The 16984-nt window shown below is 63.6% G+C and overlaps 1 protein-coding gene across 2 annotated transcripts in view; it reads right to left on the reverse strand.

The window, feature by feature from the left end:
- The window catches only part of LOC117652616 (organic cation transporter protein-like), a 34851-nt gene that overhangs the window by 10370 nt on the left and 7497 nt on the right, over positions 1 to 16984 (reverse strand). The window contains exon 1 of one of the 2 annotated variants that reach the window (XM_034397663.1): positions 10068 to 10205. The exons of the other annotated variant lie outside the window; for it this stretch is intronic. Coding sequence (XP_034253554.1) covers positions 10068 to 10103 — 36 coding nt within the window. The 5' untranslated portion in view covers positions 10104 to 10205. Of the gene's footprint in view, positions 1 to 10067; positions 10206 to 16984 lie in introns of those variants that run through there. 2 annotated transcript variants of the gene reach the window in all.

The following is a 16984-nucleotide window of genomic DNA, read 5'->3' on the forward strand; positions in this document are numbered from 1 at the left end:
GTCTTCTGGCCCACTGTGCCGCGGTGGGAGGAAAAGGCTGGTGCCACGTGCGAATAGGGCATAGCGACGCCCGGGCCGCCCCTCTCTCATCAACGCGCTCCAGCGACCCCGGGGCGGGGCGCGGTGACGCAGCACACCGATTGCGAACGGCGACTCCTGTCTCCCTCGCACTCGTGGGGCGTATACTGTAAAGGGGCGAGAGAGAGGCCAACGACTTCTAATCAGCGAGGGAGCACCGGGATTGAGCTGGCAGGTTTGTCCGGGAGCCGGGGGTGCTATCCCCGGAGCCCCCGCACCCCGGGGCCCCGAAGAGGTGGAGGGAACTGCGAGGGAGCAGAGCACAACAGGGCCAAAAGAGTGTGAAAATGGAGTTCTGCGGAGGCAACCCCGTGGGGCACACGGGGGTTGCCCTTAGCGACAACTGGGCGCCGCGTCTCGCATTTTGCCGCCTCAGCCGGTTTTGGTACATGTTTCGTTCACGGACCGGGGGCCAAGGGGGGCCCGAGACGAAACGGAAAACCGTGGCGCTCAGTGTGGCGGGGGCAGGCCCTGCAGCTCAGGTCGCCGCGGGGTGCGTCTCCCTAGACCAGGGGGCCCAAAGTGGTAGGAGAGCAACCATCGCAACACGACGACCGGGGTGGCGGGCTATCCGGCCGGCACGCGCTCCACCGTGCTTTCCCTCCCTTCTTTCGCACCACGGGACGTCCCGCAGAGGTGCGAGGAAGTGCAGGGGACGAGCATTTCAGCACTATTTTGGGAAATCGTCCTAGGACACTGGTGGCGACGGGTGCCCTAATCGACAACTGGGCGCCGCGTGCATCGCCTTGTTTTTCTCATTCTGTTGTTGTTGTTGTTGCGTAAGGACGCACCAAGGACCCAGATAATACGGAAGCACGTGGCGCTCAGTGTGGCGCGCAGGCCTGCAGCCCGGCCGCCAGCGGGGAGGGTCGCCTAGACCACGCCACTGGTAGGTAGCGTCCATCGCAACACGACGACGGCCGGCGGGGCTATCACGGTGGGTTACGTCGACTCCAAACAGTGCTCTGTCCTTCTTTCAGACCCCGAGGACACGCTCAATTGCGTTAAGCAGTGGGTACGATTTATTTTCAGTCATTCCATTCCTTGGATAGGATCGTCCTTAGTGATATCTCAAGGATGGATCGGGATGACACAACCTAATCCGTTAGGAATCTCCATGAGAAGTGATTTATTACACTCCTTCAGTGGAGCACTCGTTTGACACACCAATCGATCTATTGTATGGTTCAGTCGATGCAAAGTAGCATCCACTGCAATGAGAGCCAGGACGGCAGGGCCCGGTAGGCCGCCGGTAGGGCGTCGCGGCGCCGGTGGCCGTAGAGTAGAGCTTTGCTGCATTTCCATCTCATTGGCCGCCCGTTACAGTGCCGCGGTGACGGGCAGCAGCGCGCGTCGTGGATAATGAGTGCAGGGTGACAGTGCTTTCGTCGCTCTGTCTCTGTCGCACTCGCGGGGCGTCCCGAGTAGGTGCGAGAGAGACGGCGCAGCATGGCATCAGTCTGACAGCCAGAGGTATAAGCAGCCCGCATTAGTCTCGGATAATGTCGGCCAGTCGGCCGGCCTGCCGGGTCTTTGGGCCGGCCGGCGACTCGGAGCCAGACAGGCCGTGGACGCCGTGGACGCACCGCGGACCGGGTTAAGGCCCGAACGGTTCCCGAGGCCGCCTGCCATGCTGCCAGACCCCCCAGACCCACCCAGGCTAGCCCAGGGCAGCCGCGGCCACGTGTGGATTATGTTTTGCCGCCATCGGCCTTTCCTACCCGACTAGGGACACGGACACCTGTCATCGTTATTCGCAGACTCGAGCGGCTGCCGCCACTGCTTCTGGTGCCGCGCGTGCCCAAGGTGGGCCTGAAGGGCGACAGCTTTCGTCGCTGCACCGTGCGCACTACTCCGGCCGGACGGGGCCACGTGGTCGGCCCTTCCTGTTTGCACCGTCATCGCCGGAAGGCTCGACCGCCACGGCGACCACGGCGACCACGACCACCACAGCGACCACGGCGACCGAGACCGCCACGGCGACCACGACCGCCACGGCGACCACGACCGCCACGGCGACCACGACCGCCACGGCGACCACGGCGACCACGACCACCACGGCGACCACGGCGACCACGGCGACCACGGCGACCACGGCGGCCACGGACGGCCACGGCGGCCACGGCGGCCACGGCGGCCACGGCGGCCACGGCGGCCACGGCGGCCACGGCGGCCACGACGCGGCCACGGCGGACCACGGCGCCACCGGCGGCACACGACCGCCACGGCGAGCCACGCGACCACGGCGACCACGGCGACCACGGCGACCACGGCGACCACGGCGACCACGGCGACACGGCGAACACGGCGAACACGGCGACCACGGCGAACACGACCGCCACGGCGACCACGACGGCCACAGGCGGCCACGCACCACGGCGACCATGGCGCCACGCCACCAGGGCACGACGGACGGCGGTCGGACGCCGCGCCAGCGACCGTCGGGGAAGGACCAGACGACGCCGCGGCGAGCAGCGCTTCAGCTGATGGCCACGAGCGCCCGTTTGGCGGCCACAGCCAAATCAGTGGCCCGACCAGGGAGAAGGGACGGGCGCTCGTTCTATCGCGGCCGCACTGATCGGTACGACTACGTCGCGAGGGAAGGACCAGACTGACGCCATGCGAGTTCGGCATGTATGCAGCTAAAAAAGTCGGTGCCCAATCCAGGAGCAATGAGTCTCGTCATCGCCGCTCGCACGCACTAATGTGTCCCAAGCTACAAATGGGCTGTCCAAATGCAGTGACTGAGGGCCGCACTGCCCATCCCACAATAAGTCTGATCGCCGCTTCGCCCGTAAACTGGTTCCCAGGGCCACAGATGGCGGCATGCCAAAGCCAGCGATGGCGGGCCACGGCCATGCCCCTTGTCGTTTTAACGTCTTGGAACGACTCAGAGATCGCCCCTCGTCCACAGATGGTGCTGGCCGTGCGCCCGTACTGGCGGCGACCAGCGGCCGTGAGTGAAGAGGCCGAACGGCGGGGTTCCTCCGGAAGAGATCCTACCGCGTCCACCCCGGATTGCCACGCTCGAAGATGTCTACTTAATGCGCCACCGTGCGCATCCGATTGACGAGCAGGCAGCCTCAGATGCCGACAGCACCGGCGGGCAGGCCGGGCCAAGCCGGGCGGGGCTGCCAATTACATCGACCAGCAGGCCGGCACACCGCACCCAGTCAAAAGCCAGAAGCCAAAAGCCAAAAGCCAAAAGCCAAAAGCCAAGAAGCCAGAAGCCAGAAGCCAGAAGCTAGAAGCCAAAAGCCAAAAGGCCAAATGAAACGAATGGCGGCCAAACTCTGGCCAGCCAACCTCGCAGCCAAGCGGGAAAGCCGCGAGCCGAAGCTTACTCCAAGACCAATCGCGGCTAAGTTCGGCCAGAGGAAGCGGAGAGCCCCCCCCCGCCAAAACCGAAGCCAGTCACCGAAGCCAAAAGCCTGAAGTCAAAAGCCGAAAGCCAAAAGCAAAAAGCCAAAGCCGCCCGGAAACGAAACGAATGGCGGTCCGCTTCCTTCTGGCCAGCCTCGCCCTCGCCTGCCGTGCGGGAAAGGTCGCAACGGAAGAGAAGTCACTTCTGGCTGCGGCAATCACAGCGCCGCAGCCGCGGGGGCCCCGCGACCGTTTATGTAACTGTCGGACCCGATGGGCTGCGAGCGGACCTTCGACGGGGGCCTGCGTGACGGGGACCTTCGCCAACGAGAAAGTCACTTCGGGGACCTCGTCGAACGGGGACCTCGTCGACGGGGCCTTCGTCTCGGGGACCTTTCCCACGGGGACCTTCGTCGCGGGGACCTTCTCGACGGGGACCTTCGCGACGGGACCTCGTCGACGGGACCTTCGTCGACGGGGGCCTTCGTTGACGGGGACCTTCGTCGACGGGGACCTTCGTCGACGGGGACCTTCGTCGACGGGGACCTTCGTCGACGGGGACCTTCGTCGACGGGGACCTTCGTCGACGGGGACCTTCGACGGAGACCTTCAAACGCGTAGCCAACGATTCCGGTCTACTTCTTGTTGGCGACGTTGGCGAGGACGAAGAAAGCCACGGGGGCCGCCTGCCCAGCCCAAACGCGCCACCCCCCGGCGCCGTTTTTCGGGGACGTAAGGCCCAGGCGAAGAAGGCTACGGCGGCCGCCCTACCCCGCCCCGCCCCGGCGCCGTGTCGCGAGGTACGAGGCGGGCCGAGGCGACAGCTGTGCTGACAGTGCGGAGGGTCAACCGCGGGTGTGCCCGAGCACGGCACACTGGCGGTGATAAGGAGTCGCTCGGCCGCCGCTACGTCAGCAGGCTGGTTCCGAATACAGTCCTACAGTGTACTCGTCTCTGCGTCTCCCGCACCCATGACGGTGCGACAGAGACAGAGTGACCTTAGCACTTGTTTGGAATCAGCGTGCAGGGCGTTGTCGGTACACCGCAGGGCGGTGGCGACACGCCCTGCCGCATCGGCGTCATGCCGCCCCGCCCAGGTGCGGATCCAATAGGGGGGGGGGGAAGGAAGGGCCAATTGAACCCCACTAGGATTTTGATAGCACGGTAGGCAAATCACCACACTTCACCCCTGGACGTGGGCAAGAAGTTCTACTTTGCCCGGGCCGGCTCTGGATCCGCCACACTGGTCCCGCCACATCGTCTCGCCGTGTCCGCGAGTCAACAGTCAGCACGAGGCGACCGGATCGGTCCATTTCGCCGACCGTGAAGGACTCTATTCCACGTCCCGAACTCCACCGCGCCACGCGCCACTGTACAGCTGACTGGGTCGCTATCGTCGCTCCTCTATCTCACTCATAGCCCGTCTCGCACTGGTGCGAGAGAGACAGAGCGACGGAAACGACTCTCGGATTCAGTCGGCGGACTGTCGCCGCGCTGCACAGTGGGCCAAAATTCTAGACGCGTTTTGAGCTCCAGAGTCTCCAAATGAGACTTGAACAGAACGTGTGACCCCACCAATGGATTGCTCTCCGGACGAGGAATCCATTGCTGGGGTCAAACGTTCTGTTCGAATCCTATTTAGTGACTCTAGAGCTCAAAACGCGTCTAGAATTTTGGCCGCCTCCACCGGACTTCTGGCCCACTGTGCGCTGCCCGTCGCAGCCCGGTGAACGTCCCGCCAAAAGGCGGCTCCCCGATTGGCGGTCGGCGTCCCTTGTTCCTCCCACGCGGCGCCACCCGGTGCGCCACACCGTGGCCACACACCTGCCAGTGCCGTGGCTCTGCCGGCGACGCCCTTGGCCCCTTGCCGTTATGCAAGGCTTCGGCGAGGATTTCCAAACGCCGGGATGCCGGCCAAACCTCGGCCAAGCCGCATTCCTGGGGCACTTGCTGGTCACGCGTGCCACGAGTCGGTCACGAGTATATCGCGTGTCTCTTGACACATGAGGGTTGGTTGCTATCCGCTTTCTGCCATCCGCTCTCTGCCATCCGCTTTCTGCCATCCGCTTTCTGCTATCCGCTTTCATCCGGTTTCTGTAATCCCTCCTGCCATCTGTTCTGCCATCCCCTCTGCACTGCGCACTACCCATTCATTCGGGAAGTGACGCACTGTCTCCGGCGCGACGCGCGGCCGCAGTCACGGCTGACTTTGCCAGCGGGCATGCCGCCTGGGGCATGCACACATGACATTATGACATGTCGCCGCGACCGCCACGCACCGCCACGCCGCAGCCAGGTGATAGTGTGAAATTAGCGCGCCGCGTCGCGACACTCGGCAGGAAGCGCTCTGTCCCTCTCACTCCCTTCGCGGAACGCCACATGAGTGCGAGAGAGACAGAGCGGCGAATGCACTGCTCGGAATCAGACTGCAGTCGTGTGTCTGTGTGTGTGGAGAAGGGGGGGGGGCGCAATACGAGGTTTGCACCATGCTCGGGTCGCGAGCCGCAAAAACTCGTGACTCCACCAGTAGGCTGGGCTACGCTGCACGCTACGCTTGGCTTGGCTACGCTATCGCCTTGCCGCCGCGGCTGGCGCGCTGCATCGAGTACTACTCAGTGCCGGCAACACGTGTTCCCCGGCCTCTACAGGCGGATCGACGAACGTAGCCGCGATAAGGATTGGACCACACATACGCGGGCGATAGCGGTCAGGACGCTCGCCCAAGAACGAACGTCCTGACCGCGCGAGTGCCCGCCCCACCCCCGCGGCGTTTCCTGCCATCGACGACGGCGAACTCAGACGGCCGTGCGAACAGTCCCGGATAACGTGCAGCTTTTATCCAAACAGGCGCTCGGCAACAGACGAGTGCCGCGGAGTGGAAAAAAATGTTGGACACATGTCCGTATTGGGAACAGTTCGCTACTGCTACGTACAACCACCCTTATGGGATGTTTTTAGCGGACTGCAACCCAAACCGCCCAAACTACGTAGACTCGCAGGGACTTTCTAAGCCCATGGAGTGCACCCGTCCCCACATCAGCCACAACTCGCGTTAACGGAGTTTCTTAGGACGTGGGAAATGCGGCACACTGTTTGGAAGCCCCGGCCGCACGACAGAGGCGTCGCGTCGCGGGGCAGGTGGTTTTCTCTGCGTTAAGAGAAGAACCCCATGCAACAGGTCGGTGGGGTCTGGCGGTGCGGCGGGGCCGGGCGGGGCGCCATGACAGTGACAGCTTGTTTGCAAGTTCGTCGCTGCACAGCGCGCATCGCACGCCCGTGCCGCCGTGCCGCCGCACAGTGGGCCAGAAGACCGGCGGAGGCGGCCAAAACTCTAGACGCGTTTTGAGCTCCAGAGTCGCTAAACTGAACTCCAACCGAGCGTGTGACCCCACCAATGGATTCCTCGTTCGGAGAGCAATCCATTGGTGGGGTCACACGTTCGGTTCGAGTCCCATTTAACGACTCTGGGCTGAAAACGCGTCCAGGATTTTGGCCGCCTCCACCGGTCTTCTGGCCCACTGTGCGCCGTGCCACGCGACCCCGACGAGGGGGAGCAGCATTCGCTGAAATACCGCGGCGCCGCGGCCAAAGGCAAGGCCGGCAGGGCCCTTCGGTCCGCGCTATTTTTGACACCCCAACCCCACCCACCACACGCACGCCACGCCGCACCGCGAACCAAAACAAAGAACGCCAAGGCCCTCTAAAACTGTTGATTCGAGTTGTGTGGACAGGCGCACGGTGCGCCTTCGCGGGCGTGGAGCCGCGGGGTGAACGTGTACACTGTCCGCCTATTCCGCCAGTGTCCTAGACGCCCTAGTCTCACTCTAGATTCTAGGGGTCTCGTGGAGGCACGCCGTTGGCGCCGCCGGCTGCGCAAAGTGGGCGAGAAGACAGGTGGAGGCGGCCGAATATCTAGATGCGTTTTTAGCTCCAGAGTCGCTAAATGGGACTAGAACCAAGCGTGTGACCCCACCAATGGATTGCTCTCCAAACGAGGAATCCATTGGTGGGGTCACACGTTCGGTTCGAGTCCTGTTTGGCGACTCTGGAGCTCAAAACGCGTCTAGAATTTCGTCCACCTCCACCGGTCTTCTGGCACACTGTGCTGCGGCCGTGCTGCCGGGCTTGGCCATCAAATATTCAAGCCACCTTGACGGCCTGGCGCAGCCTGGCGGCGACAAACACAGACAGAGACAAAGAGAAGGCAAGGCGGCCCGGCGGCCCGGTGGCAGGGCCGCGCGACGGAGGCTCTGGTTTCGCTCGAAAATAAAGCGCTACGCTGCACTAGAGGTCGCAGCGTCCTCCCTGCGCGCGCTCGCTTTCCGCGTCACACGCACTTCCACTTCCGACTTCTAGGGTCAGGGGCAAGGGAGGGCGAAAGAGTGGTCCAAGGTCTATATTGGCTGTACAGAGACGGCCGAAAGGTTGTATAGTCAGTAGAGGGGTTGTAGCGTCGGAAGGGCTACACATAGTCAGTCAAAGGGCCATTACAGTCAGTAGAAGGGTAGAGGCAGTCGAGGGGAGGGGCTGTATAAAGTCAGACCAAGGGCCTGCATACACTCTAAATGTAGGGTGTCCAGAAACTGGGCGCCTTTGTCGCCTGCTCCACTTTTTAGGGTGCCAAATGTCGCCCAGTTTCTGGGCACCTTTGTCGCCTAGTCTCGGGGTGGGCAAACCAGTAAGGAACCTGCCTTCACCCATGGCTCAGCAGCGACTAAGGTGCCAAAGGTGCCCAGACTCTGGGCACCTTAGTCGCCCAGGAACTAGACATCTGTGCATGCTCTACCATGGGAGAGGGCCGGTTACTGCATGATTAGTCCACCCCGAGACTGGGCGACAAAGGTGCCCAGAAACTGGGCGACATTTGGCACCCTAAAAAGTGGGGCAGGCGACAAAGGCGCCCAGTTTCTGGGCACCCCATATTTAGAGTGTACTGCATAGAGTCAGTCGAGGGACTGTACAGAGAGTCAGTCAAGCGACTGTATAGAACCAGTCGCGTTGGTGGAGAGTCAGTCGGAGGGCGAAGAGTCACTCGGGTTGGCGAAGTCTCAGCCGGGACAGAGTCGGGGCGCGGCGCGGCGACACCCTTGGTCGTGCCGGCCGGAGGGGTGGGCCAGGGTTGTATGGCCGGTTGAGGTTGCGCCCTCAGGGCAGCGCCGCGGCGCCTGTGGGGTGGCCCGGCTGCCCGGCCCGCCCGGCCGAGGGGTGAAATTCGAGGGGGTGGGGGCGTTTGGGGTCACGCGGGGCGCGCGGCGCGAGTCATGCCGCAACGCCGCGCAACGCGGTCGTTGCTATCAGCTCAGCTGTGCCTCGGCGCGGCCACGCAGCTCAACGCAGCCACGCACGGCACTGCACTGCAGGCACTGTGCCTCGGCGCGGCCACGCAGCTCAACGCAGCCACGCACGGCACTGCACTGCAGGCACTGTGCCTCGGCGCGGCCACGCAGCTCAACGCAGCCACGCACGGCACTGCACTGCAGGCACTGTGCCTCGGCGCGGCCACGCAGCTCAACGCAGCCACGCACGGCACTGCACTGCAGGCACTGTGCCTCGGCGCGGCCACGCAGCTCAACGCAGCCACGCACGGCACTGCACTGCAGGCACTGTGCCTCGGCGCGGCCACGCAGCTCAACGCAGCCACGCACGGCACTGCACTGCAGGCACTGTGCCTCGGCGCGGCCACGCAGCTCAACGCAGCCACGCACGGCACTGCACTGCAGGCACTGTGCCTCGGCGCGGCCACGCAGCTCAACGCAGCCACGCACGGCACTGCACTGCAGGCACTGTGCCTCGGCGCGGCCACGCAGCTCAACGCAGCCACGCACGGCACTGCACTGCAGGCACTGTGCCTCGGCGCGGCCACGCAGCTCAACGCAGCCACGCACGGCACTGCACTGCAGGCACTGTGCCTCGGCGCGGCCACGCAGCTCAACGCAGCCACGCACGGCACTGCACTGCAGGCACTGTGCCTCGGCGCGGCCACGCAGCTCAACGCAGCCACGCACGGCACTGCACTGCAGGCACTGTGCCTCGGCGCGGCCACGCAGCTCAACGCAGCCACGCACGGCACTGCACTGCAGGCACTGTGCCTCGGCGCGGCCACGCAGCTCAACGCAGCCACGCACGGCACTGCACTGCAGGCACTGTGCCTCGGCGCGGCCACGCAGCTCAACGCAGCCACGCACGGCACTGCACTGCAGGCACTGTGCCTCGGCGCGGCCACGCAGCTCAACGCAGCCACGCACGGCACTGCACTGCAGGCACTGTGCCTCGGCGCGGCCACGCAGCTCAACGCAGCCACGCACGGCACTGCACTGCAGGCACTGTGCCTCGGCGCGGCCACGCAGCTCAACGCAGCCACGCACGGCACTGCACTGCAGGCACTGTGCCTCGGCGCGGCCACGCAGCTCAACGCAGCCACGCACGGCACTGCACTGCAGGCACTGTGCCTCGGCGCGGCCACGCAGCTCAACGCAGCACGCACGGCACGCACGCAGGCACTGTGCCTCGGCGCGGCCACGCAGCTCAACGCAGCCACGCACGGCACTGCACTGCAGGCACTGTGCCTCGGCGCGGCCACGCAGCTCAACGCAGCCACGCACGGCACTGCACTGTAGGCACTGTACCTCGATGACGATGGAGTGCACCGAGAGGTACGACATGGTGGCGGCGGGGTGGTGCTCGGCGGGGACGGAGAAACAAGCGGCCCAGGCAGGGCGTCGACGCCGCCCTCACTCGGCGCGGCGGCGTGCAGCGCGTCGCGGACGGGGCGTCGCGGACGGCCGTCGGTCGGACGGGGCGGGGCGTCGCGGCGCGTCGCGGTGCGCTCCGTTCAGGCCGAAGGCTCGCGCCACACTGCCACTGCCTTCCCTCTCCGCGGCGGCGTGGCGGCGCGTGGCGGGGCAGGACTGGCTGCCATGGCCGCGGGGGCTGAGTACGAGCCGAGCCGGGCGGGCCGGGCGCCGAGGCAGACAGAGCCCGGCCGGGACACGCAGTGCATCAGGCGGCGACTCCGCGCCCCTCCGCGCCCCGCCCGGCACGCACGCGCAAACACGAGCAATCGCACTGCGTGAAGGGGACGCGCACGCACGTAGATAAAGGCGGAGACATCGGCGGGGCGGGCATCGGGCGTTCAAAGGGGCCAGGCCGAGGCCCGGGCCAGAACCTCCACGCCGCGCGGCCGCGCCACACCATTGCGTTTTGTCCGGCGCCACGAGTCACTCGCAACCAGAACGGGCCGGACAGCGCGCGGCAACCCTCGCCCCTCACGCCGCCAGCGGCGAGGCCAGCCGCCAGCAGATATCAAAACAACGCGAAGGTTGACCCAGCGGTTGTAGCCCGCCACCGCATGCACTCGGTCAACTCGGTGCTGACGGTGGGGCCACTAGGGCCAGGGGTCGCCCAGGACGAGTAGGACATGGGTTTGGGAGCCCCGGCCGGCGGGGGACGCTCTAACTGTGCCGGTTGGTTGCACTGTGGGAAAAAATCACAGTAAATCCTGTAGCGGTTAGTACAGCTGTCACTGTAGTTCAGAGTACAGGATTTACTGTACTTTTTCAACAGGATCTACTGTACTTGTAGGGATTTACTGTTACCACTGGAGTGGAGTACGGAATATCTGTACCAGGTACAGTAAATGCTGTAACCAGGCACAGTATATACTGTGTCCTGAACTACATTAAATCCCGGCAAAAAAATTAACGGGATTTACTGTTGTTTTTTCGCACAGTGTGGGACAGGGTCGGGTGATCCTGGCAGTGAGTGAGTGAGTGAGTGAGTGAGTGAGTGAGTGAGTGAGTGAGTGAGTGAGTGAGTGAGTGAGTGAGTGAGTGAGTGAGTGAGTGGGTTAGTGGGTGAGAGTGAAAGTGTGAGAGTGAGAGTGAGTGTGAGAGGGTGAGAGTGAGAGTGAGTGTGAGAGTGTGAGGGTGTGAGGGTGAGAGAGTCTGAGGTTGTGAGAGAGTCTGAGGTTGTGAGAGAGTCTGAGGTTGTGAGGGTGAGTGAGTCGGGAGAGTGGAAGAGTAAGTGAGTGGGAGAGAGTGAGAGAGTAAGGAGTGAGGGAGTGGGAGAGTGAATGGGAGAGCGAGTTGTCCCCGCCCTGCCCTAACGGTCCAGACGCCGAGGGAGCAGCGGGAGCCTGGGAGGACCCACCGGGCCAGCATGTTTCCAGTTTATTTCTTCTCGCATTATTTTCTTTTTGTCTAGGCCTGGAATCGTACCTGACTTGTCCAGTGGCGTGGTAAGCTGAGCCTCCTCGGGCAGTGCCGCAGCCCCCCCCCCCTTTTCCCCCTCGTCCAGAGCTCGACGACCCCGTTTTTACGCATGCGGTGTGCATCCTTGAGACTGCCGCCGCCGGCGCGGTCGATACGGTGTGGTGTCACTGCTGCGCCATGCGCGGCCATGCGCCCCGCGCCGCGTAGCGCCGCGTTGGCCCAGGTCGGCAACAAGTCCGTCGCCGCGACGCGCCTCGCGTTCCGGCCCGCTTCCTGCGCCCATTACGTAACGTCGAGTCGAGGCGGGCCGAGGGGCCGAAAGCCCAGCACATTGACTCCGAGGGTCGTTTTCGTCGCTCTGTCTCTCTCGCACCTAGGGGACGCCCCACGAGAGTGAGAGAGATAGAGCGACGAAAACGACTCTGCCGCTGCGCCGCTTCCTCCCCCATGGGACTTCCCTCGGCCGGCCGGCCCGGCCGGCTGGCCGTCACATGGGCAGCGTTGCGTTATCAGCCGTGTCGGCGTGGAGCCGAGTCATGCGGTGGCCGGTCCAGTGGCGACGGCGGCTGTCTGCCCCCCCCCCTCCCGGCCACGCCCCCCGTCCTCCACGTGTGCAGTCACGTGTGCGGCTGTTGCCAACTCGTGGAGCGCGACGATGGCGACGACGGCGCGCGCGCCAGCGAGCGAGCCGGTTGACAAAATGGCGAGGCCAAACAGAAAACAAAATTAAAACGACAAAGGCCTGCGAGGCAGACTTCCGACCATGTGGCACGGCGGCAGACGGCGGCGGCCCGCGGAGCTCCCCGACGACGACGCGACAGAGACATCAACGGCAACCACTTGACTCGAGAAAGGTCGGACCGCAAATGCTCCTCTGCGCTACTGTACTGCATCGCAGCAGCGCTGGCGTTCACATGTCCCGCGGAAACGGCGGCCCTCCTTCCGGGTCGAGCGAGAGAGAGAGAGAGAGAGAGAGAGAGAGAGAGAGAGAGAGAGGAGAGAGAGAGAGAGAGAGAGAGAGAGAGAGAGGAGAGAGGAGAGAGAGAGGGCCTGAGAGAGAGAGAGAGAGAGCGCTGCACTTCACAGTGGATTTGCCGTGGAGGCGGCCTAAACTCTGGACGCGGTTCGAGCTCCAGAGTCTCTAAACGGGCCTCGAACCGAGCGTGTGACCCCCCCAATGGATTGCTCTCCGAACGAGGACTCCATTGGTGGGGTCACACGTTTGGTTTGAGTCCCATTTAGCGACTCTGGAGCTCAAAACGCGTCTAGAGTAAGCGAGACGCAAGAAGTGCGTCGGCCCGAACGGAGCGCGATCTTCCGCTGTTGTTGTTTGTGCCGGCCGCGTGGTGGCGGTGTCGCCAGCTCGGTCGGGGCGGTCCGCGCCCCGCTGCGCCCTCGCCTGCGCCAGACAGAGACAGAGTCTGTGGACGCAATGATTCACCGAATAGAGACAAATAGATTGTTTACCCGCAGCGCTGCGTGGCGCGTCACGCGCCCCAGTGACGTCACGAAGGGCGCGCGCGGCGCAAGCCACGCGGTCAGGGTGCCGAGGCCAAAACACGCGGCGTGAGACGTTCCGACGAGTCAACAGTTTCGCGGGATTCGGGGAGCGGACTTCCGTTGAGGCGATGCCTGCAGACTGATTCCGAGAGTCGTTTTCGTCGCTCTCTCTCTCTCTTTTGCACTCATGGGGTTCCCTTCCAGGTGCGAGCGAGACAGCGCAACGAACACGACTCTCGGAATCAGAATCAGTCTACGTTCTGCAGGGCAGGGGCGGTCGAGGGCGGGGGGCGAGAAGGGGGTGGGAAGGGGGTGGGAATGGGGTGGGAAATGGGGAAAGGGGGAAGGGGTGGAAAGGGGTGGAAAGGGGGAAAGGGGGAAGGGGTGGGAAGGAGTGGAAAGGGGGAAAGGGGGAAGGGGTGGAAAGGGGTGGAAAGGGGGAAAGGGGAAGGGGGTGGGAAGGGTGGAAAGGGGAAGGGGGGAAGGGGTGGGAAGGGGGTGAGAAGGGGGTGAGAAGGGGGTGGAAGGGGGTGGGAAGGGGGTGAGAAGGGGTTGAGAAGGGGGTGGGAAGGGGGAAAGGGGGGGGCGGGTGGGTTGTTGGTGTTGGCAGTGAAGAACGGGATGCGGTACGAGATTATTTCTTGAGAAAGAGGCGACCTTCGTGTGTCAGTTATTATGAGCAGGTGCGTACCCTGAATGTCTTCAATGGTGCTCTTGTCGGAGGGGGGAACAACTTCCCACATTCATTGTACAAAATTTGAACACATTCCACATTCAGCAGGCAATACAACGACGTAACGCCCGGTAGCAGGCAACATGTGTGGCATACACAGCAGAACTCTTGCACATTCCAACACATTCCCATCATTGTACACAGAGTTATACAGTGGTTACCCCCACGCTCTTGTCGTACTCTTTGCCCACCCTCTGGTGGATTGCTCAGTGGGCCCACATTTAGGTCCTACAGGTGGGGTCCCCTTGAGCACGCGCTCGGTTATGAGGAGAGCAGACAAGCTTGGTTCGCGGGGTAGGCAACCCATCGGGCACGGCGGCAAGGTAACGGCGCTGTCTCTCTCGCTCCCTTTCGGGACGCCTCGCCTCGTGAGTGCGAGATGGCCAGAGCGACGAGAGCAGTGCTCGGCATCAGAAGGAAGGCTGATGCCGAGCACTGCTTTCGTCGCTCTGTCCCTCTCGCACTCATGGGGCGGTCCGTAGGGGTGCGAGAGAGACAGAGCGACGAAGGCAGCGCTCGGAATCTGACGTCTGCCGGCAGATTCGGCGGACAGCATCCCGGGAAGCCGCGGCTAGCGGAGCTCCGCGTGTGCCCTGCAGTGTGATCGATCAGGTTGGCCGCGGTCCAGTTTCACCGCGTGCCGTCGCCGCTCTGTCTCTCTCGCACCCGTGCGGCCCACCCCTCGAGTGCGAGAGACAGGGCGTCGACAGCGCGCGGCGCCCCCGTCGAGTGACCGCGGGGCTGATGTAATCCCGGCGTCGCGATAAGAACTTTCCTGCGGAATGCAAATATACGAAAGTTTCGCCTCCAGTCGCGCCGCCTTTTGCCTTTTCACCGTACCGTGCCGTGGCGTGGCGTGGCGTGCCGTGGCGTGCCGTGGCGTGCCGTGCCGTGCCGTGCCACCCTGGCCGATAATCACGCGCACGCAAACACGTGCCACGTGCGCGCACGCCAGCCTGCCAGCAGACTCATTCCAAAGAGTCGTTTCGTCGCCCTGTCTCCGTCGCACCCGGGGCGTCCTGAGGGAGTGCGAGAGAGACGGAGCGACGAAATGGCTGTTCGGAATCACTCTTCGGCAGCACCGGCCCCGCACAGCCCCGCACGGCACTGCGCCCCGTGTGACGCTTTTCCTGGCTTGGCGCGGCACGGAGGTCACAGGTCGCACTCCTTGCAAGTTCGCACGCGGCGCAGCGCAGTGCACAGTGGGCCAGAAGACCGGTGGAGCGGCCAAAATTCTAGACGCGTTTTGAGCTCCTGAGTCGCTAAATGGGACTCAAACCACACGTGTGACCCCACCAATCGATTGCTCTCCGAACGTGGAATCCATTGGCGGGGTCACACGCTCGGTTCGAGTCCCATTTAGCGACTCTGGAGCTCAAAACGCGTCTAGGATTTTGGCCGCTCCACTGGTCTTCTGGCCCACTGTGCACTGCAGCCACCCTCACTGCAACACCCCCGCCTCGGCAGCGCAAACAAACTCCCAAGGCGCTGCCGCCACGCGCCACGCCCCACCCTCCACATTCCAACCCCCTCCCCTCCCCGTCCTCCCCGAACGCAAACGCCGCCGCGCTCTGCACACCGGCCAAGTCCAACATCCTCGGCGTCCTGCCGCGCGATTTCGGAAGATCGGTTTGCGACGCGCTGTCTCTCTCGCTCGATTACGTAGGGACCCACGAGTGCGACAGAGACAGAGCAACGAAACGAAACGACTCTGCACCGCGCACTGTAAACAAACGGCGGCACTTTGCTCGTTGCCGAGGCGCCGCGTCTCACCTGGCGGCCGGAAGTCGAACTAGCGTCGCTACGCCGCGCTCCCTAGCCGGAGGGCGCTGGCCGATGGAGTATCGCCGTGCTATCGGCGCCCAGCGGACTCATTGCGAGAGTCGCTATGCACAGTGGGCCAGAAGACCGGTGGAGCGGCCAAAATTCGAGACGCGTTTTGAGCTCCAGAGTCGCTAAATGGGACTCGAAGCGCACGTATGACCGCACCAATGGATTGCTCTCCGAACGAGGAATCCATTGGTAGGGTCACACGTTCGGTTCAAGTCCAGTGTAGCGACTCTGGAGCTCAAAACGCGTCTAGAATTTTGGCCGGTCCACCGGTCTTCTGGCCCACTGTGCTCTGTCTCTCTCGCACTCCCTGTCTGGGCGCGAGAGAGACTCGGAGACGAAAACGACTTTCGGTGTCGTCCAGTTCACATCGGACGGTGTCGTTAGCGCGCATCCAGCACGGATCGGGGGAATGTGCCACGACAGTGGCGTGCGCAAGGGGGGGGGGGGGGGGGTGTCAGGACACCCTCCCCCCTTGGCCACTAGACAGCCGCCTGGAAGGTAGGCAAATTGCGTCACTTTCCCCCTGTAAGTAGGCAAAAGGCGTTGCCTGACCCCCCCCCCCCCTTCTAAATTTCTGCGCACGCCACTGTGGCAAGAAAGGTAGGCGAGGAGTCGCACTTTGCCCCTGTTAGAAGGCAACTTTTGCAACGCCTTCCCCCCTGGATCCGCCCTTGCGGCGAGCGACGGTCATGCGGCACCTATGCCGCCTTCAATTGCCTCGAATCCTCCTTTCTATTAGCGGGGCACGCGAGCGAGTGAGCGGCGACAGCAGCTCGAAGGGTGCTCCCGTCGCTCTGTCTCTCTCGCACCCCGACGCAGCGCACCGTGCGCGCGAGAGAGACAGAGCGACGAGAGCACCGTTCAGGCTGCAGCCGAGCCATTCCGTTTCGGCAAAAAAAAAAATTGGGCGAATCCTTTCGGCGCTTTCGGCGGAGCTTTCGGGCGCTGCGGCACATCGCATGCAGGCGATCCGCGTGTCCCCGTTCTAGAAACCTCGGCTGGAGACACGAAACATTTCAGAGTGGTCGCCGTCGCTACATTTCTCTCGCACCTATACGGGGCGCCCCATGAGTGCGAGAGAGACAGAGCGACGACAACGACTCTCGGAATCTGTCTGCAGAACGTCCCAGGACCGTGACGCTCGAAGAAGGGTTCGGCGATCTGGCCGACCGAGGCGATTCCTCGGGCGATTCCGACCGGAAAAGACTAGACGTTCGCCACATTCACGAATTCGTGAGAAGTCGTCCGGGCTACACTACAGAGAGCA

This window comes from Thrips palmi, unplaced genomic scaffold (genome assembly GCF_012932325.1).
Source record: "Thrips palmi isolate BJ-2018 unplaced genomic scaffold, TpBJ-2018v1 HiC_scaffold_7, whole genome shotgun sequence".
Lineage (NCBI taxonomy): Eukaryota > Metazoa > Arthropoda > Insecta > Thysanoptera > Thripidae > Thrips > Thrips palmi.